Raw genomic sequence first — 15,066 nt, 5'->3', positions numbered from 1 at the left:
CAGCTATAGGGGCAGAAAATTGTACTGATTGTGAGCAGTGAAGTCATGGCCATTTCTAGGTGCCTGTGACATCTGTACAGCCTCATTCCACGCAACACGCCAAATCAAAACAAGAAAGCAAGGGGATGGGTTAGGCGGGTGGGGGCCAGAGATAAAATATAAAATTAATGTTTTCTATTGGCAAAAGAACTGTGGTCTACACGTTGGCAAAATGTGATATCTGGGGAACAGCACTGAGGAGAAAGCCTGCCTGGATTCTCTGCAAATATGAGTAAGATCTACATATATATTGTGCAATAAAATTATTGTTTGCAAAAGGCTATGGAATCTAGCCTTGGGCATGCTTAGCATGAGCATAATCATAATTGCACCTGGGTGCTACCTCTTAAGGTAGCTACAGTCTTTCCTAAGAAATGTGTTTCATGGGCCATCATCTTTTCAATATTTTGGAAGTAGAAGGCACTGCTTGCAAAATTAAGTTAATGCACCACTTTAAGCCTAGTATAACTTTAACCTTGGTGCATCACTGCAATATCCAGTAATAGGTATACTTTTTCTGATTTATCTTACGTAAACTTGGCCTTTCGATAGAAGAGATGGAAAACCTTGACCAAACCAGAGTAACACAAAACACCATCCCCAGCTGTAAAATGTCAACAAAGGCCCCAGTACTAGTTTTAATAGCAAGAACATGTCAGTTTTGCATGACTCTTTGCATTACTTTCCCTTCCTTATCTCTTCACTTTAGGATGCAAAATTCTTAGCAAAGCCATTTAGTTTCCTTTTCTCTCTTTCCTTCTGCCGTTACCATCTCATAGTTACTATTTTTATTTGTAGATTGCTGTACAGAAATGCAGAAAGAGAAGAAGAGCTAGAAAGAGCAGAAATAAGGTAACAGAAAATGGCTTAATACATGAATTTCAATCAACTGAGGGCTGCTCTGGAAAATTGCTACATCCAAATCCCAATCTCTAAAGCTTCCTTCAAATTCAGAATATAGGGATAAAATTTGAAAGAAATAAAAGTGTCACAGCCTCCTTAAAATATGTAATTCAATCTTCCATATCAAACTGAGCAGTGGTAGGATTTGAATTATGCCAGATGTTTTCTACTGCCTTACATTGCATGCTAATGTGCCCATCTTTATTAAGAATACATATTAAATGATGCCAGAATACCAACCATGGGCGGGTGGGAGTATATTACCCACAAACATTAGCTGAGGCTTAAACTTTGACTTTGAAAACCAAGCCTCTCTCTATTAATTCCTAAACTTACTGTGCTATCCTGACTTTGGCATGTAAAGATGCTTTGATTTTGCAAGTTCTACATATCAAATGAGTGCTGGATTCCAATGTTCAAATTATGGGGGGAAGGGGGGGACTTAATGAAAACCAGCTTTTAAGTCAGTCATACTACTCTGTAGTAGTAGTAGTAGTAGTAGCAGTTGTAGCAGTAGCTAAGATGAGTTTCACAAAACATAACAGGGTTGGATCCCCTGTGACTTGAGCATTGTTGGGTTCTAAAGTAGTTCAATCTATAATAATACAGCCAGTTTCATATTGTCCACTCAACAGAGTTAAACTTTCATGTATCTCTTGAAGTGTTATGACTACCCAAACTCAAAAGGCCAACTTTTTTCTTGTATTTTGTGACTGCATGGAGGACAAACACAACGAGGTTTCCCTAGAACAGGGGTGGAGAGCATGTAGCTCTCCAAATACTGCTGAACTAATTTACAAAATCCCCTGACCTCTGGCTGTGCTAGCCAAGACTAATGAAAGTTTGAGCACAGCAACATCTGGAAGGCCACAGATCCCACATCCTAGCCCTAGAGCGCCTGTTGAAGTGGAGCTGAAACCTAATGAGCATCTTAATCTGAGTAACTGATTATGGAAGTTAAAGATATTCAGAAGCTAACAAGATCAGAAGGTTGTACTCAGTTGTCTCTCTCCATTAATGGGCAGTACTCTGCACTAGCAGAGGTTTCCATGAATGGAAGGGAAGCAGTTTTCATTATCTTCTGGGGGCCACCTGCCCCATCAACCTCCACAATCCTTTGGAGCAGACCAGGGAAGGTCTACGGACTGCAGAGAGATGGGGGGAAATCAGCAAACAATGCCTGCCCCCATTCCATTAAAGGAATCCTATGTTGGATTAAGGAGTCTTCGTTGAGTGGAGGGACACAACTGAAAACAAACCTATTTACCATAAATTCTCCGAAAAACACACACCACTGAAGTGAAATAGGAGGTAAATTTCTGGAGGAAGCAATACATTCATGTGATGTGTGTACATGCTTGGTGGGTGGATATTTAACAAAACACTCTAGGCTTGAAGGCTGATGGCTAATCAGAATTACATCATTACTGAAAGCTCAGAACATTATGTAAAAATGTGCAACAGACATCAACTGGAATGACAATGAGATCACTGTCCTAGTGCTTTATTTATAAAACAAATGTGCTTAAGAATCTAGCAACCTTTGTCAAACCTGTTATAAGTAGAATGTGTTCATGTGCATGTGTGCACGCCATGCTAAATCAGCAGGAAAGTCTTCTTTGTTTGGATCAATTTTTACTACTGCCTTCTGATAGTTTGGGAGATTTCATGAATAATACAATACCTAGAGAATGAATGACTATGGCTCTTAACACAGAACTTGCATCCTATAGGAATGCTGCCTGTTGATTTTATCTTTTGCAATACCCAGCAGTGCAGAAAAGATACTGATGGTGTTCCTGATTTGGCTATTCTTGGCTGCTTCAACAATGAGGCTACAGATACAGTTATGTAAGTCAGAGCAATCCTCAAGCTGCATATTTCATGAATGAGATGCAGAGGCTCTTAGCTCAGCAGCATAAAAAACAGATTGGAGGAACATCTAGTGCAGCCCACTAGAACATAAAAGCTATGCAAGTCTGATCATGTGTAAAATGTGTTCATTAGTTGGGTCTTACAACCATGGAGCTATTTATTATGAGGAAACGAAGGTACAGAGAAGTGATGAGACTTGACCAAGGTTGTGAGTCCAGAACTTCCAATTCGAACCCACCCATCATGAGAAGGATGGATTTACCTCCCTTATGAGTAATAAAAAAATACCACCCACACTCTCCAAAAACAGTGCTGCAGATCAAGCTATGGGTTAGATCAACTTTAATTCAGCAACAGCCTGTGCTAAACTGGCAGAATAGGCAACTGGGCTCACATACCAGAAGGATACTTTCACAGAAAAGAAAACTTTCCCCCATATAGGTATGCAGAATCCATAAACGAGAAGCAACTGCCAGGTGTCAGTGAAGGCACTCACTCTGACTCCACTAATGCTGTGTCCAACTATCTTGAGCAAGAATTTCTCCTTACTTTATTGATTCAGTAATAATATGTAATTGTTCCTAAGGCTTCTGTGTGACAGGATCCATTCTCCTCCTGCCACTAGATTGCTGAAATATATCACAGATGCACTGTCTTTAATTCACTGCATCACTGTGCATCTGGGAAGGGCTTATAGAACTTTGAAATATTTCCCCTTCTAACTCTACAATTCTATGATTCTAGGATATGAACATTCTGGCATGTCCTGTGGATATCATATAGATATATATATATACTACTCCAGAGTTTGGGGGGGGGTGAATAGGTACAAGTAGAAGTGTAGGGGGCTGAAGGAGGGGGTCATATTATTGCAGTTTACCATAATACCAGTGCATCTAAAGAACCAAATTCTGAAGTCTCCACGGTCTCTTCGAACAGCAAACCTCTCAGGAAGAATTACTTACGTCTGTGGAGCTGGGGCTGGGCAGGGACACAGGATGAACAGTTGCGGGGAAAGAAAATGTGGTCTCTGTCTTTTCATTTTCAGGGGAGTCAGGATGACTGGACAGAGGGGATGTGGGGGTCAGAGCCCCAAACCCCAGCACCGTGTTGTATTTAGGTGGACGACCTACACATTAACAAAAGGGAACAAAAAGGGGAGGGGAAATAATCTTACATACCTTTGGCCAGTGCTCCTCATTGGCTAGCATGAAAAAAAGGAAGTGATGTAGTACAGAGAAGAAGTTAGTATTATAGTCACGAGTGAAAGAAAGCCAAGTCAGGACTGTAAAGTTATTTTTAAGACACTTATAGGAGAATTGTGTAAGGAAGGATGGTATCACAAGAGAGAAATCACATGCCTTCAGAAAGAGCGCTACTCCCAACTTATCTCTATAACCACACTAATGTCTTTAACTTTTAACTTACTACCCCCAAATTCCACTGGCAAAGAAAAGCTGCCATGATTTCTACCACTCTAATTTATCATGGTATCTCCATCACATTGTTATGACCATTGGTAAATCACCCTCAGTGAGCCTAAGGTGAAACCTACATCTAAATACCACCTTTGTGCTAAGAAAAACTCACAACATTCCACAAATGCCAGAGAAAATTACGGCCTGCAACCCCATGAGATCTCTCTCAGCAAAAGGAGCTGCATGGTAGCCTAGGTGGGAGAAAGCCTCAACAAAGCAAATCTGCAAGTATGAAGAGTTGTTAAAATCCTATCCTGCTGACTGTAGGAAGATATAACTCACGATAAAGTGTGCTATTATTCCAAGTGAAATCACAACACTGTAGGAGACACCAATTTTTGTCTTTTGCATTACCACTACTCTGATGATTGATGAGAGGCATATGCTCAGAGAGGAATATATATATATAAAGATATTTAAGCAGTCAATAAGTGAAGCTAGAGACTGAGAAAAGAGGCAGGAAGATCAAATTAATGCATGCATAGTAATCATTATCTTCAGTAAATGGCACCTAACAACTCTGATGGAAAGTGGCACTGAAGGCCAATGCCCTCTGTGTGTTGAGGGACAGAAAGCCAACATCAGTGCAAAAAAACCCAGTACATCCAATTTTGCTTCAGGTGAGAAACAAATTATGCAAGGAAAGAAGGGCTCCTCTGAACATCTGATCTCCTGGGGAAATGCACTAATAGCTGAACTGAGCAGTTATGGCAGCAAATTTTGGGGAAAGTAAAGCCTGCTCAATGTAAACTACAATGAGACCATCACCTTATTTTCAAAATGCCAAAAGCTGCCAAAGACTAGTAATAATAATAATATCAGGCACTATCATTTTAAGCAAATTCAAATCAGTGGGCTAAACAGGAAGAGACAAATGCACTCTACTGAAACTGCTCAGCTACCTAAAAACTCACCCAAACACTCATGTGCATGAACACACTCATCCTACTAGGTACATAGTGCATATATCTTTTAACATTTGAAATATCAAGTATTATACAACTTACGTCCTCTGACCTGGCCATTTGTTTTTGAAACAACAGGCCCAGGAGCAGAGGAAACATTAGAAAGCATTACAGAAAGGGCATTCAGTGCTCACTCATGATATTTAGCACTGAACAGAGTCAAAATAAATTAATCTCAAAGTCAAGCTTAGTTCTACTGTACAATTGGCTGGCTCTAAGAACACAGCAACCACTACACGAGAGCAGATCAGTAGTAACTTGTCTCAGACACAAAACAGACATGCTTGGTGATGTATTAGCAACAATAAGCATTGATGATATAGTACCTTTCTGATTCCTGGCCATCAACATACATTCTCTGTTGATCTTAGGGTCACCCAAAGCATTACGAATTAACTTAACCTCTCTTTAACTCAACCATGTCGATAGCTGTCACAACCTACTGAAACAGAGGGCTTCATCTCAAAACTTCAAAAACTGTGCATCATCTGCTTCTTGGAGGCCAAACAACACTTAAAGGTTCAAGATGCAGGGAGAATGCAGAAACCTTCCCTCCTCAAGGAAAAGTGTTTTTGGGCAAACCTTCCACAGTTCACACCATCTCAATTTCAACTGGGCTCTCTTTCCTTTAATACTAGATATATTGTTCACAGTGGAAGCAGCACAGTTTAGATCAAGGAATAAAATAGATATCCCAAGTTCTTTTCTTGTTCCATGGATTGGCTGCCCCATGCTCTGCTTTACCTGCCTTACAGTTTTACATGGACAATTTCTAAAATACATCTCAGGGCTTATGTGCAATTTGCCAGAGTTTTCCATTTGCAACATTACTCCTAACCCTTAACAGTTTACAGATACAGTGGTGCCTCGCAAGACGAAAATAATCCGTTCCGCGAGTCTCTTCGTCTTGCGGTTTTTTCGTCTTGCGAAGCAAGCCCATTAGCGGCTTAGCGGATTAGTGCTATTAGCGGCTTAGGGGCTTAGCGGATCAGCTGATAAGCGGCTTAGCGGATCAGCGGTTAAGCGGCTTAGCGGATCAGCGGTTAAGCGGCTTAGCGGATCAGCGGTTAAGCGGCTTAGCGGATCAGCTGTTAAGCGGCTTAGCGGATCAGCTGATAAGCGGCTTAGCGGATCAGCTGATAAGCGGCTTAGCGGCTTAGAAAAAGGGGGGGAAAGGAAAAAACCCCGCAGGAACTCGCAAGACATTTTCATCTTGCGAACCAAGCCCATAGGAAATTCGTTTTGCGAAGCACCTCCAAAACGGAAAACCCTTTTGTCTAGCCGGTTTTCTGTCTTGCGAGGCATTCGTCTTGCGGGGCACCACTGTACACACTAGGGCACATGAATAGATATGACCATGTTACTACTGCCTTTTTCGTTAGTATTTTAATCAATGTTCGCCTTTGCTGGCATGGGTTAGTAACCTGTAAAGTGTGTGTGGGGGGGAGTATGCAAATGGAAAACTAGCGAACTGCATGTGTAGCAGTCTAAACAAAGTCTGTACGTTAAAAATGGGAAATGGCAGATTACTGGTGCCATTCCACAAGCAAGATCAAGAATTCAGAACCTTGAAATCTAAGGAGAAAATTGGGTGGAAAGAATTTTGCAAGCATCCCTGTAATAATTTTAAGAGTACCATGGTTGCCACACGATTTCATCAAATATCAAGTAACTCGCCTTTCAGAGAAACCTGAACATGTTCTTAACAGCACAAGAAATAATTTCATAAACAGTGAGTCCTAACATAGGACCAAACGCACTTAGTCACTACACAGGAAGAAGCTCAGAATGGGAGCTCAGTTACCACTTTGGCACCCCCCTTCTAGTATGCATGACAGGTTACATTTACTAATCTGGGTTGGGAATCTTTACTGGGCCAAGTTTACACACAGTAAATTCTCCCATTTATAACCTTATTCATTCCAGATTACCCACAAAGCCTACCAACCAAGGATGCTTCTGTAGAGTAGCTGCCTACCAGGGTTACAGCATACCTACGATGTGTATTCAGTACCACAAAACTATTTTCTATATTGTTTTATTTCAGTCCAAAAGAAAGGGAAATAAACATACAGGGAGGTGCTATTATGAGACACCTACCTCGTTTACGTGTCCCAGGATGCATTGTGCTGTTCAGGTATGTGACTGCGCTCTTCTTGCGCTTTACAGAAGAAAGGAAGAAAGTAGTTAGTCAACTGTTTTGGCAAGTGAAAGCTACATCTACACACACACACACACACACACACACACAGTGACTATATAAAAAATCTGGAAGAACACAAGTGTTGAGTCCCATTAAGGCAAACAGGCTTTTGCACTTAAATCCATAAATTTCAGTAAGAATCAAATGTAGGTTTAACTTTCTTCAGATTATGTCGATTATCGTTTCAGTGTTTGGATACTACCCTGTAGAAAAGCTAGTCTTTCACACAATTACGGGCAATGCTGATCCCACTTGTGATGAGAGAAATAATTCAATGCCAAGTCTGGAATCATGCCAGAGAAGGAGGAGGAGGGAAGATATAAGGGAAAGAAAGTATAAAGTAGGAAACTTCTTTCCATTTATAATTGTCCTTCATGCTCTCTTAAGTGATGACAGCCCCACTGTCTAGCTTCGAATGTGATTGTTTTCATACACCTAGAAGGCTGAAGCAATGAGCAAAATGCTTTTCAGCAAGTTATTTACTTATTTTATAAGCAAAAATTGTTACCTCAGGCTCAAAGACAGCTCCGCTGTACACTGGATTTGCTGTTGTCCTTCTTTTCCTTTCTTGTCGCTTACTTTGTATTTCTTGGGAAAGGGTAGAAATAAAAGCATTTTAGGGCTCAAAGACCTCAATATCTAGTATGAGCAAAACAAAACAAATTCCTTCCAGTAGCACCTTAAAGACCAACTAAGTCAGTTCTTGGTATGAGCTTTCGTGTGCATGCACACTTCTTCAGATACCCCTGAAGAAGAAGTTATCTGAAGAAGTGTGCATGCACACGAAAGCTCATACCAAGAACTGACTTAGTTGGTCTTTAAGGTGCTACTGGAAGGAATTTGTTTTGTTTTGACTATGGCAGACCAACACGGCTACCTATCTGTAACTAGTATGAGCAAGTTAGGAGTCAGGAACTATGGCTTCTGAAATGCTCTTTGCAAACTTAATTCTGAAGAAACATCCATATTATATAAATGGGTTGAAAGTAAAGTTGAAAGTTAAGTAAAAGAAAGTAAATTAGCTTAAGAAAGCGTTTCCTGCTCTTCCAAAACCTCTCAGCTGATATTTTTATCTTCCACATTCTGTGCCACACAAAATTTGTTGTTGGCAACTTATTTCTGCCAGAAGCAGGGAGTTGTTTGAAGACTGATTTATTTGCTTGACTTATATCCCAGTATTTCTCAATGCAATGAGCCAAAGGTGGATTATAACAACTTCATATCAAAATATTGCAAACTTTTTTTAAGGTACAAAACCATTTAAATATATTTAACCCAGGGGTGAGGAATCTCCAGGCTATGGGAGGCTGCTTTCCCCAAACCACACCCATGTGCCCCACACCTGACTTTATATGTGACAACAGGTGTGGGGCAGGTAGAGATGTGGCTGCGCAAGCACAATTGAGAGCTTAAAGCATGCTCCCTGTTGTTCAAAGTGGAGCAGATGGAACTGCAGTGGGCTGATGGATCCGCTGTGCAGATGATATCTCTGCAGAAAGTAGGCTTGGTGTCACTGCCCACTGAATTGGCAACACAGCTGATGCTTACAGAAAAGAGACTTGGGGTTACTGCCTTTCAGCTGATGGGTAAAACTTCAAGCCTCATGTTTTCTTTTGCAGCACGCTTTGTTGCACAGAAATGAAAAATTAGTCACCTGACTTCATAGTGAGACCAGCTGATTGGCAGAGTTGCTGCCAGGGTTGAGGGAACCTAGGATCCAGCCTGCCAGTCAGAATAATTTCCCTCAGTTTAAACAATATGCTAATTAATTGATAAAGGAAATTAAGTTATTTGAAAAATAGTACTGTGGTGGTTCTGCTATTGAAGAAACCATATTTGTGGCCTTAGATCTCCTAGTCAGAAACCTAAAAATCAGACTAGCATTTAGGATCATCATCCTATTTGGTCATTTTTTCAACTCCAGGAAACAACCCAGAACCTTGAACAGAAAATATTTCACTTTTTAAAACTGATATTTTAAGCTTTGATACATGGGAAAGTATGCACTCTAAGCAGAAATATTTGAAACTTGTACATTAATTCCAGAGCTCTGGAATTTATGCAGCTCAATCCTAAACTTATTTACTTGGAAGTAAGCACCATTAAGTTAAATAAACTTTTTCCTTGATAGTGTGCAAAGATTGCAGCCATAGTCATTTTTCTTACCTTCTAGATGGTCATGTGTAACCAGTCCAAGAGACACCATGAAGGCAAGTTTCTGTATCAGAAAAGAAGAAGAAAACAATTCAATCAAATTAAGAGAGGAACTAAACTTCTTTTAAGGTGAAATAGTAGCTTAAAAAAAGTGATACAATTTTCACTGAGCAATTCTTCAAAAACATGCATCACCTGTATACCTCAAATGGCACTTCATAAAATGAAGCAAATAACAGCACTATGTATCTTTATCCAACTTGCATATCCCTTAGTTCAAAGAGGAGGGTTGGCAAGCTCATCTCTGTGGATCTATGAGACTGAAGGCAGCTCCACCCTTTACACAGAAATCTTTATGCAGCAGGTACACTAGTTTTTTCTACAGCAACCTCATAAAGGCTGGGCAACATAGATGCAGATAGGTGATTCCTAAAGCCTGACTAGGCCAGGGCTCCCAGAAGCATGGACTTGTTAGTTAAAAGATGCAGACACAAGTGTTGCTGCAGAGAAACACCAATTTCAAACCAGCTGCACCTGTAACTGCTGAATTGCAATACATCAAGCACATTGCTATCACTTGTGGACTGACCTAAGACGAAATATTTGTTAGCATACTGAGTAAGATAATTAGCATAACTATGCTAGGATGTCTGTATTACCAACAACTGCTTTGTGAATTACCACTGCTAATTAGATACACTGTCTGTACTTCTCTGCATTTCAGCTTCCTCCGACCACTATTTACAAATAGCCCCCAACTCTGCACCTAACAGTTCAGCTGCACCCTAGGCCTTTGCTGTCCATTCAAAACTAATTTGAAAAATTAAAAAAAATCCCTGTATAAACTTGCATGTGTATCAGATATATTGTAAAATTCTCATGATTTTATGGTTTATCATTTTGTAAATTGCTTTGAGGTTTGTTTGTTTTTACAGTCAAGCAATGTATAAATGAATAAAATAATAAATAACATTATACTTTATGAAAATGAAAACAGAACATAGTGTGATTTGAATTATGAAAGCCATAGTTATCTAACTGGAGATTACTCAAAACCTGAAAACATGGAAGCCTTCCAGCACAAACAGGGATTTCTGAACTGTCCAGATGATTGCTGCATAAGCTGTTTGCTCAGAACATCACAGCTGTATGTATCTATTTTAAAGAGACAGCCAAGTTATGCTATTCTTAGACTGCTATAAAAAGTTTTAGGGCATGAGAACCGTGAGATTCAAAAAGCAGTAGTTCACTTTCATCTCATCTAGCACAACTGTTCAGGTCAAGTATTTGCAATCTTAACTCCATGAACCATGTTTTAGAATTCAAGAGACTAGACCTGTGTGACAATGTTTGGCCTCATTCCCTTTCTCTGTATATGAATCACATGGACTGCAAAAGGACAGCCACAGTGGAGCAAAAAAGTATTTCAGATTCTGACAATACTAAGTAAATTAGTAAAAAGTGAACTCTCTTGGCTCATTTAATATCTTCTCCCTGTGCCAAGATCTCTCCCTTTAAAAAAAAAAATCAGAATTTTGATAGTAGAATATTGTCTAAATGGGCCCCAAGGGAGATTCACTAGTTCCAGTTGATTTTGTGTGTTGCTCAAGCTGCCAGAATCCAGGTTTCTTAACTTGCGCTTTCTGAAAGATTTGCAGGGTGATAGCCTCTTGCAACAAAAATAAAAAGAAAAGAAAAGAAAAGAATTGTGGCACATTGAAGACTCACAAATCTATTATGGTAGAAGCTTCTGTGGACTACAGTCCATTTCATCAGAAGTATTTTTCTGAGTTGCAGGTATTCACAGAAAACAAGCTGTCTGAAATGCTATTATAACTCCACTCACCCAAGGAAAGAATAAACTCACCCAATCTCTCTTTTCTAACAGCTGGGGGAACCTTCACACACTCACTTAAATGTGTCATTGTTCCACAGAAAACAAAATAAATACACAGGCATTTATGTTATTTATAATGTGTTATTTTCAAACTTACATGATGCAAATGTTCAGGAGCTTGATTAAACAAAAACTCTATTTGTTGAAATGGATGGTTACCAGAGAGCTGTAGCTTTATTGTTAAATTTGTATAGGTATTAAAACATGTACCAGTCCAATAGATCTACTATGTGAATATAATTTGGGTCTTATTATTTGTTATACAAACCATAATTATGAGATTTTTCACAGGGTGTATGTTCATCTTTGGTGTTTCATAACAGGAAAGGTTATGAAGGGGCAGCATCATGAAAGGCCTGGGAAGGGAGGGCTGGAGAGACTTGGAGCACCTTCAAGCCGAGGTGTCAGGACACGCTCAGCTTTAATGAAAGGCGTGTGTGTGTGTGTGTGTGTGTGTGTGTGTAGGATGAGTGTATTGGTCATCCTTGCACAAAATCTCTTGGGACATCCTTAAGCCCCCATGCTACCTTTGCAAAGGGGAGGGGCAGTCAAGGCGCCAGCGAATACAACTTTTCCTTAGCCAAACAAGGCCAACCGAAACATATTTAAAATGTGTCTGTGGAATTGGAGAAGTTGCCGTGCGTGATGCAATCTTAACACTCAAAAGAGCTAAGGGCAATTTGGGATTTCTATGTATATAGCACAGTAGAGCAAGCTGGAAAAGCCACTGTTCAAGCCTTACCTTAGACAAGAACTTAAAGCAAGGCTAGATTCTTTCAGCCTCCTTTCAGCCTCCATTACAGGGTTATTGCAAAAATTACTAAGAAAACATGAAGCACTTTGAACACCCTTAAGTGCTACATACATGCATCATTCTCATAAGGTCAGGAGCTCTTGCATTCTTTCTTCCAGCCCTGAAAATATTTGGTGAACAGGAATTTGTGGCTAGATATAGCATTCCTCAGACATATAGACCTCTTCATTGCAGCAATAACACTGTGAAGAATGTGAATCTCTTTTAAGAGGAAAAGTGGCATTAAAATGTAGATGAAAATAAGCATTTCTAAAGATTTTTTTTTTTTAATCTGCCCAACCCCACAAAAGGATATTGTAGATATTTGTACTAGTACCTGTGGGTTTTCTTCTCGTTTTGGTTTGGGTGGTGCAGGAGGAGCAACGGTATGAATCTCTGTTGGCTTCTCCTCTGTTTCCGCTTGGGGCTTGATGGTCTGAAAGGGAAACAACAGCAAGTGAACACGGGTTTCTTAAATTCCTAAACAAACAGAAACAGCAGCCAGTGTTTTTCTTTACCAAAATGAAGAAAAGGATGGAAATGAATCCGAACAATACACTAAATATTTTCCCCAAGAGCTCCTTTAAAAAGTGTGGTAAATTTTAAGTAGTGAAAACACAATCCCAAATAAAAATTACTACTTAGAACATCAAGTGTACAACTGCAACACTTAAGTAGCCCAATTCAGCAACTAGATCATGTAATAATAATAACTTTGCATCCATGCTGTGGATAAGAGGGGCTACGTATAAGAGAGACCTGGTAAGCAGAACGTTTTGTGAAATAACATTCCATGAAAAGCTTGTCCAGACAATAATCTGTCTGAGAGATGCACCTTGCATCTCTCTCATTCATTATTCACTATAACAAGAATTTGCCTGAAGATAAGTTCTCCAGAATTCCCAAGTGCTGGGTTTTCCTGAAACTCATTCGCTTAGTGATGTCATAATGCCCTGCATATTGCATCATAAGTGCCTGCCCAATGATTCCCACTTTATGACATAGCTGTGATGTCACAAAATTAGAACCATCTGTTCTAAGATGACAAATATGTTTTCAATGTGTTCACTCAGAAATAAGAGAAACATGAAGAAATAACTTGAACCATATTGTTTGAAATTGTGAATTATTTTGCATTACTTCTCGGCCCCATTTACTAGACTGTGTGATCCTACTTGCTTGTTTGGATGAACCACAACTAACACTATAAGTGCAGTTGTGCTGGAAGAGCAGAGGGGGAAACTCAAGAACCTAACACTAAACTATGGTTTGTGGTTTGTGCAAACTAGACCAATGGTTTGACAAGTGAGGATGAAACCTTGTTTCTTAATTGTTTTATTTGAAATGATGGTGGCCACTTTGGACATCTCCCTTAGAAAATAAAAGTAGGAGGGTGTACCTTTTATTATAAATAAATACGTGTGTGTGTGTGTGTGTGTGTGTGTGTGTGTGTGTTCCTAAGACTGGCAAGTGGAAAAGAGAGATCTGGCTCTGTTCACACTTGAGAAAACTTTCTGCCTATTTACAACAAGAAAAGCCATGACCAGACTGGAAGCAGCCTTCCTCAGTACATAAGGGCTGAAAGGCGGTTTCTCTGCACTGGTACTATGTATAGGCTTTTCTTTCACATTTAAGCACTAGGGTTTTTGCTGAAGGTCCTTGCTTCTATGAAACCTAGAGTTGTGGCCAGTCTTGGCACATTGCCACCTGTTGCAGTGCCATATCACCTTGCATATGCTTCAGAGTGTTTTGAAGAGAAGACGATAATGTAAGTTTTGGGGGGAAAGGTGACACACTTCTGTCTACTTAAAAAATAACCGCTCGTGGCAAATTTGTCAAGCTTATAAGACTGAAACCAAGCAAGCTTTTGATCAGTAGACTCAAAGGTCAGTTTAAAGTGCATTTGCACAAAAAGGCCTACATCTGATAGATGGAATTAGAGGAAATTCTCAAATGTCCAGCGTTATAAACTACTTACAAAAGGTTAGCTGAAACTGATGGTAATTAAGAAGAAGAAGAAGAAGAGTTTGGATTTGATATCCCGCCTTTCACTCCCTTTAAGGAGTCTCAAAGCGGCTAAAATTCTCCTTTCCCTTCCTCCCCCACAACAAACACTCTGTGAGGTGAGTGGGGCTGAGAGACTTCAAAGAAGCGTGACTGGCCCAAGGTCACCCAGCAGCTGCATGTGGAGGAGTGGAGACGCGAACCCGGTTCCCCAGATTATGAGACTACCACTCTTAACCACTACACCACACTGGCTCTCCAGTCAGTCATCTGCATGTCTGCTTCATCATAAATGTCAGCAAGATTATGGATAAATATTATTTGATGGTTAATGTTTTATGCTGAAGCAGCAGAAAAAGCACAAAACGAGTAAATTTTAATTATTCTGATGTACTATATATAAAATCACAAATTAACTGCTCACTCATTATGAATTATTGGTACATTCCCAATCCCTGTCTGAGGAACAAGGTATTATCAACCATCCCTATTCACACATTGTATCTCACGATCGGCATGAGACAGAGAACAGTGGTGTGACTTGCTGGCTTGTCCACCAGCGTCCTCTCCTGCCAACCCTGCCCCATCCATACATTGCAAGAAACCTCTGAACAGGAGAGCCTACCCTATATGTGTATCCACCCCCTGTGATATAGAATCCAGTGAAATCAGGATTATAAATTTGGGATGCAGGAAAATTTCACTTGGCCTGCATTTTTAAGCAAATGCACCTCCCAAACTAAATAAACAGATTG

General features: G+C 39.9%; 1 protein-coding gene across 5 annotated transcripts in view; it reads right to left on the bottom strand.

Moving 5' to 3' along the window:
• PHF21A (PHD finger protein 21A) overlaps positions 1-15,066 on the bottom strand; it is a 128,360-nt gene that overhangs the window by 4,769 nt on the left and 108,525 nt on the right. For 3 of the 5 annotated variants that reach the window (XM_081834968.1, XM_081834966.1, XM_081834967.1), the window contains exons 10-14: positions 12,645-12,743; positions 9,630-9,681; positions 7,972-8,051; positions 7,361-7,421; positions 3,783-3,946 (exon numbers count right to left, since the gene is read on the bottom strand). In XM_081834968.1, coding sequence (XP_081691094.1) covers positions 3,783-3,946; positions 7,361-7,421; positions 7,972-8,051; positions 9,630-9,681; positions 12,645-12,743 — 456 coding nt within the window. Of the gene's footprint in view, positions 1-3,782; positions 3,947-3,998; positions 4,022-7,360; positions 7,422-7,971; positions 8,052-9,629; positions 9,682-12,644; positions 12,744-15,066 lie in introns of all 5 variants that reach the window. The other 2 variants (XM_081834970.1, XM_081834969.1) reach the window with 1 other exon arrangement.

This window comes from Podarcis erhardii (genome assembly GCF_964252035.2).
Source record: "Podarcis erhardii genome assembly, chromosome: 1".
Lineage (NCBI taxonomy): Eukaryota > Metazoa > Chordata > Lepidosauria > Squamata > Lacertidae > Podarcis > Podarcis erhardii.
The sequence above is the reverse complement of the archived record's forward strand: the minus strand, read 5'-3'. Positions and strand labels throughout refer to the sequence as shown.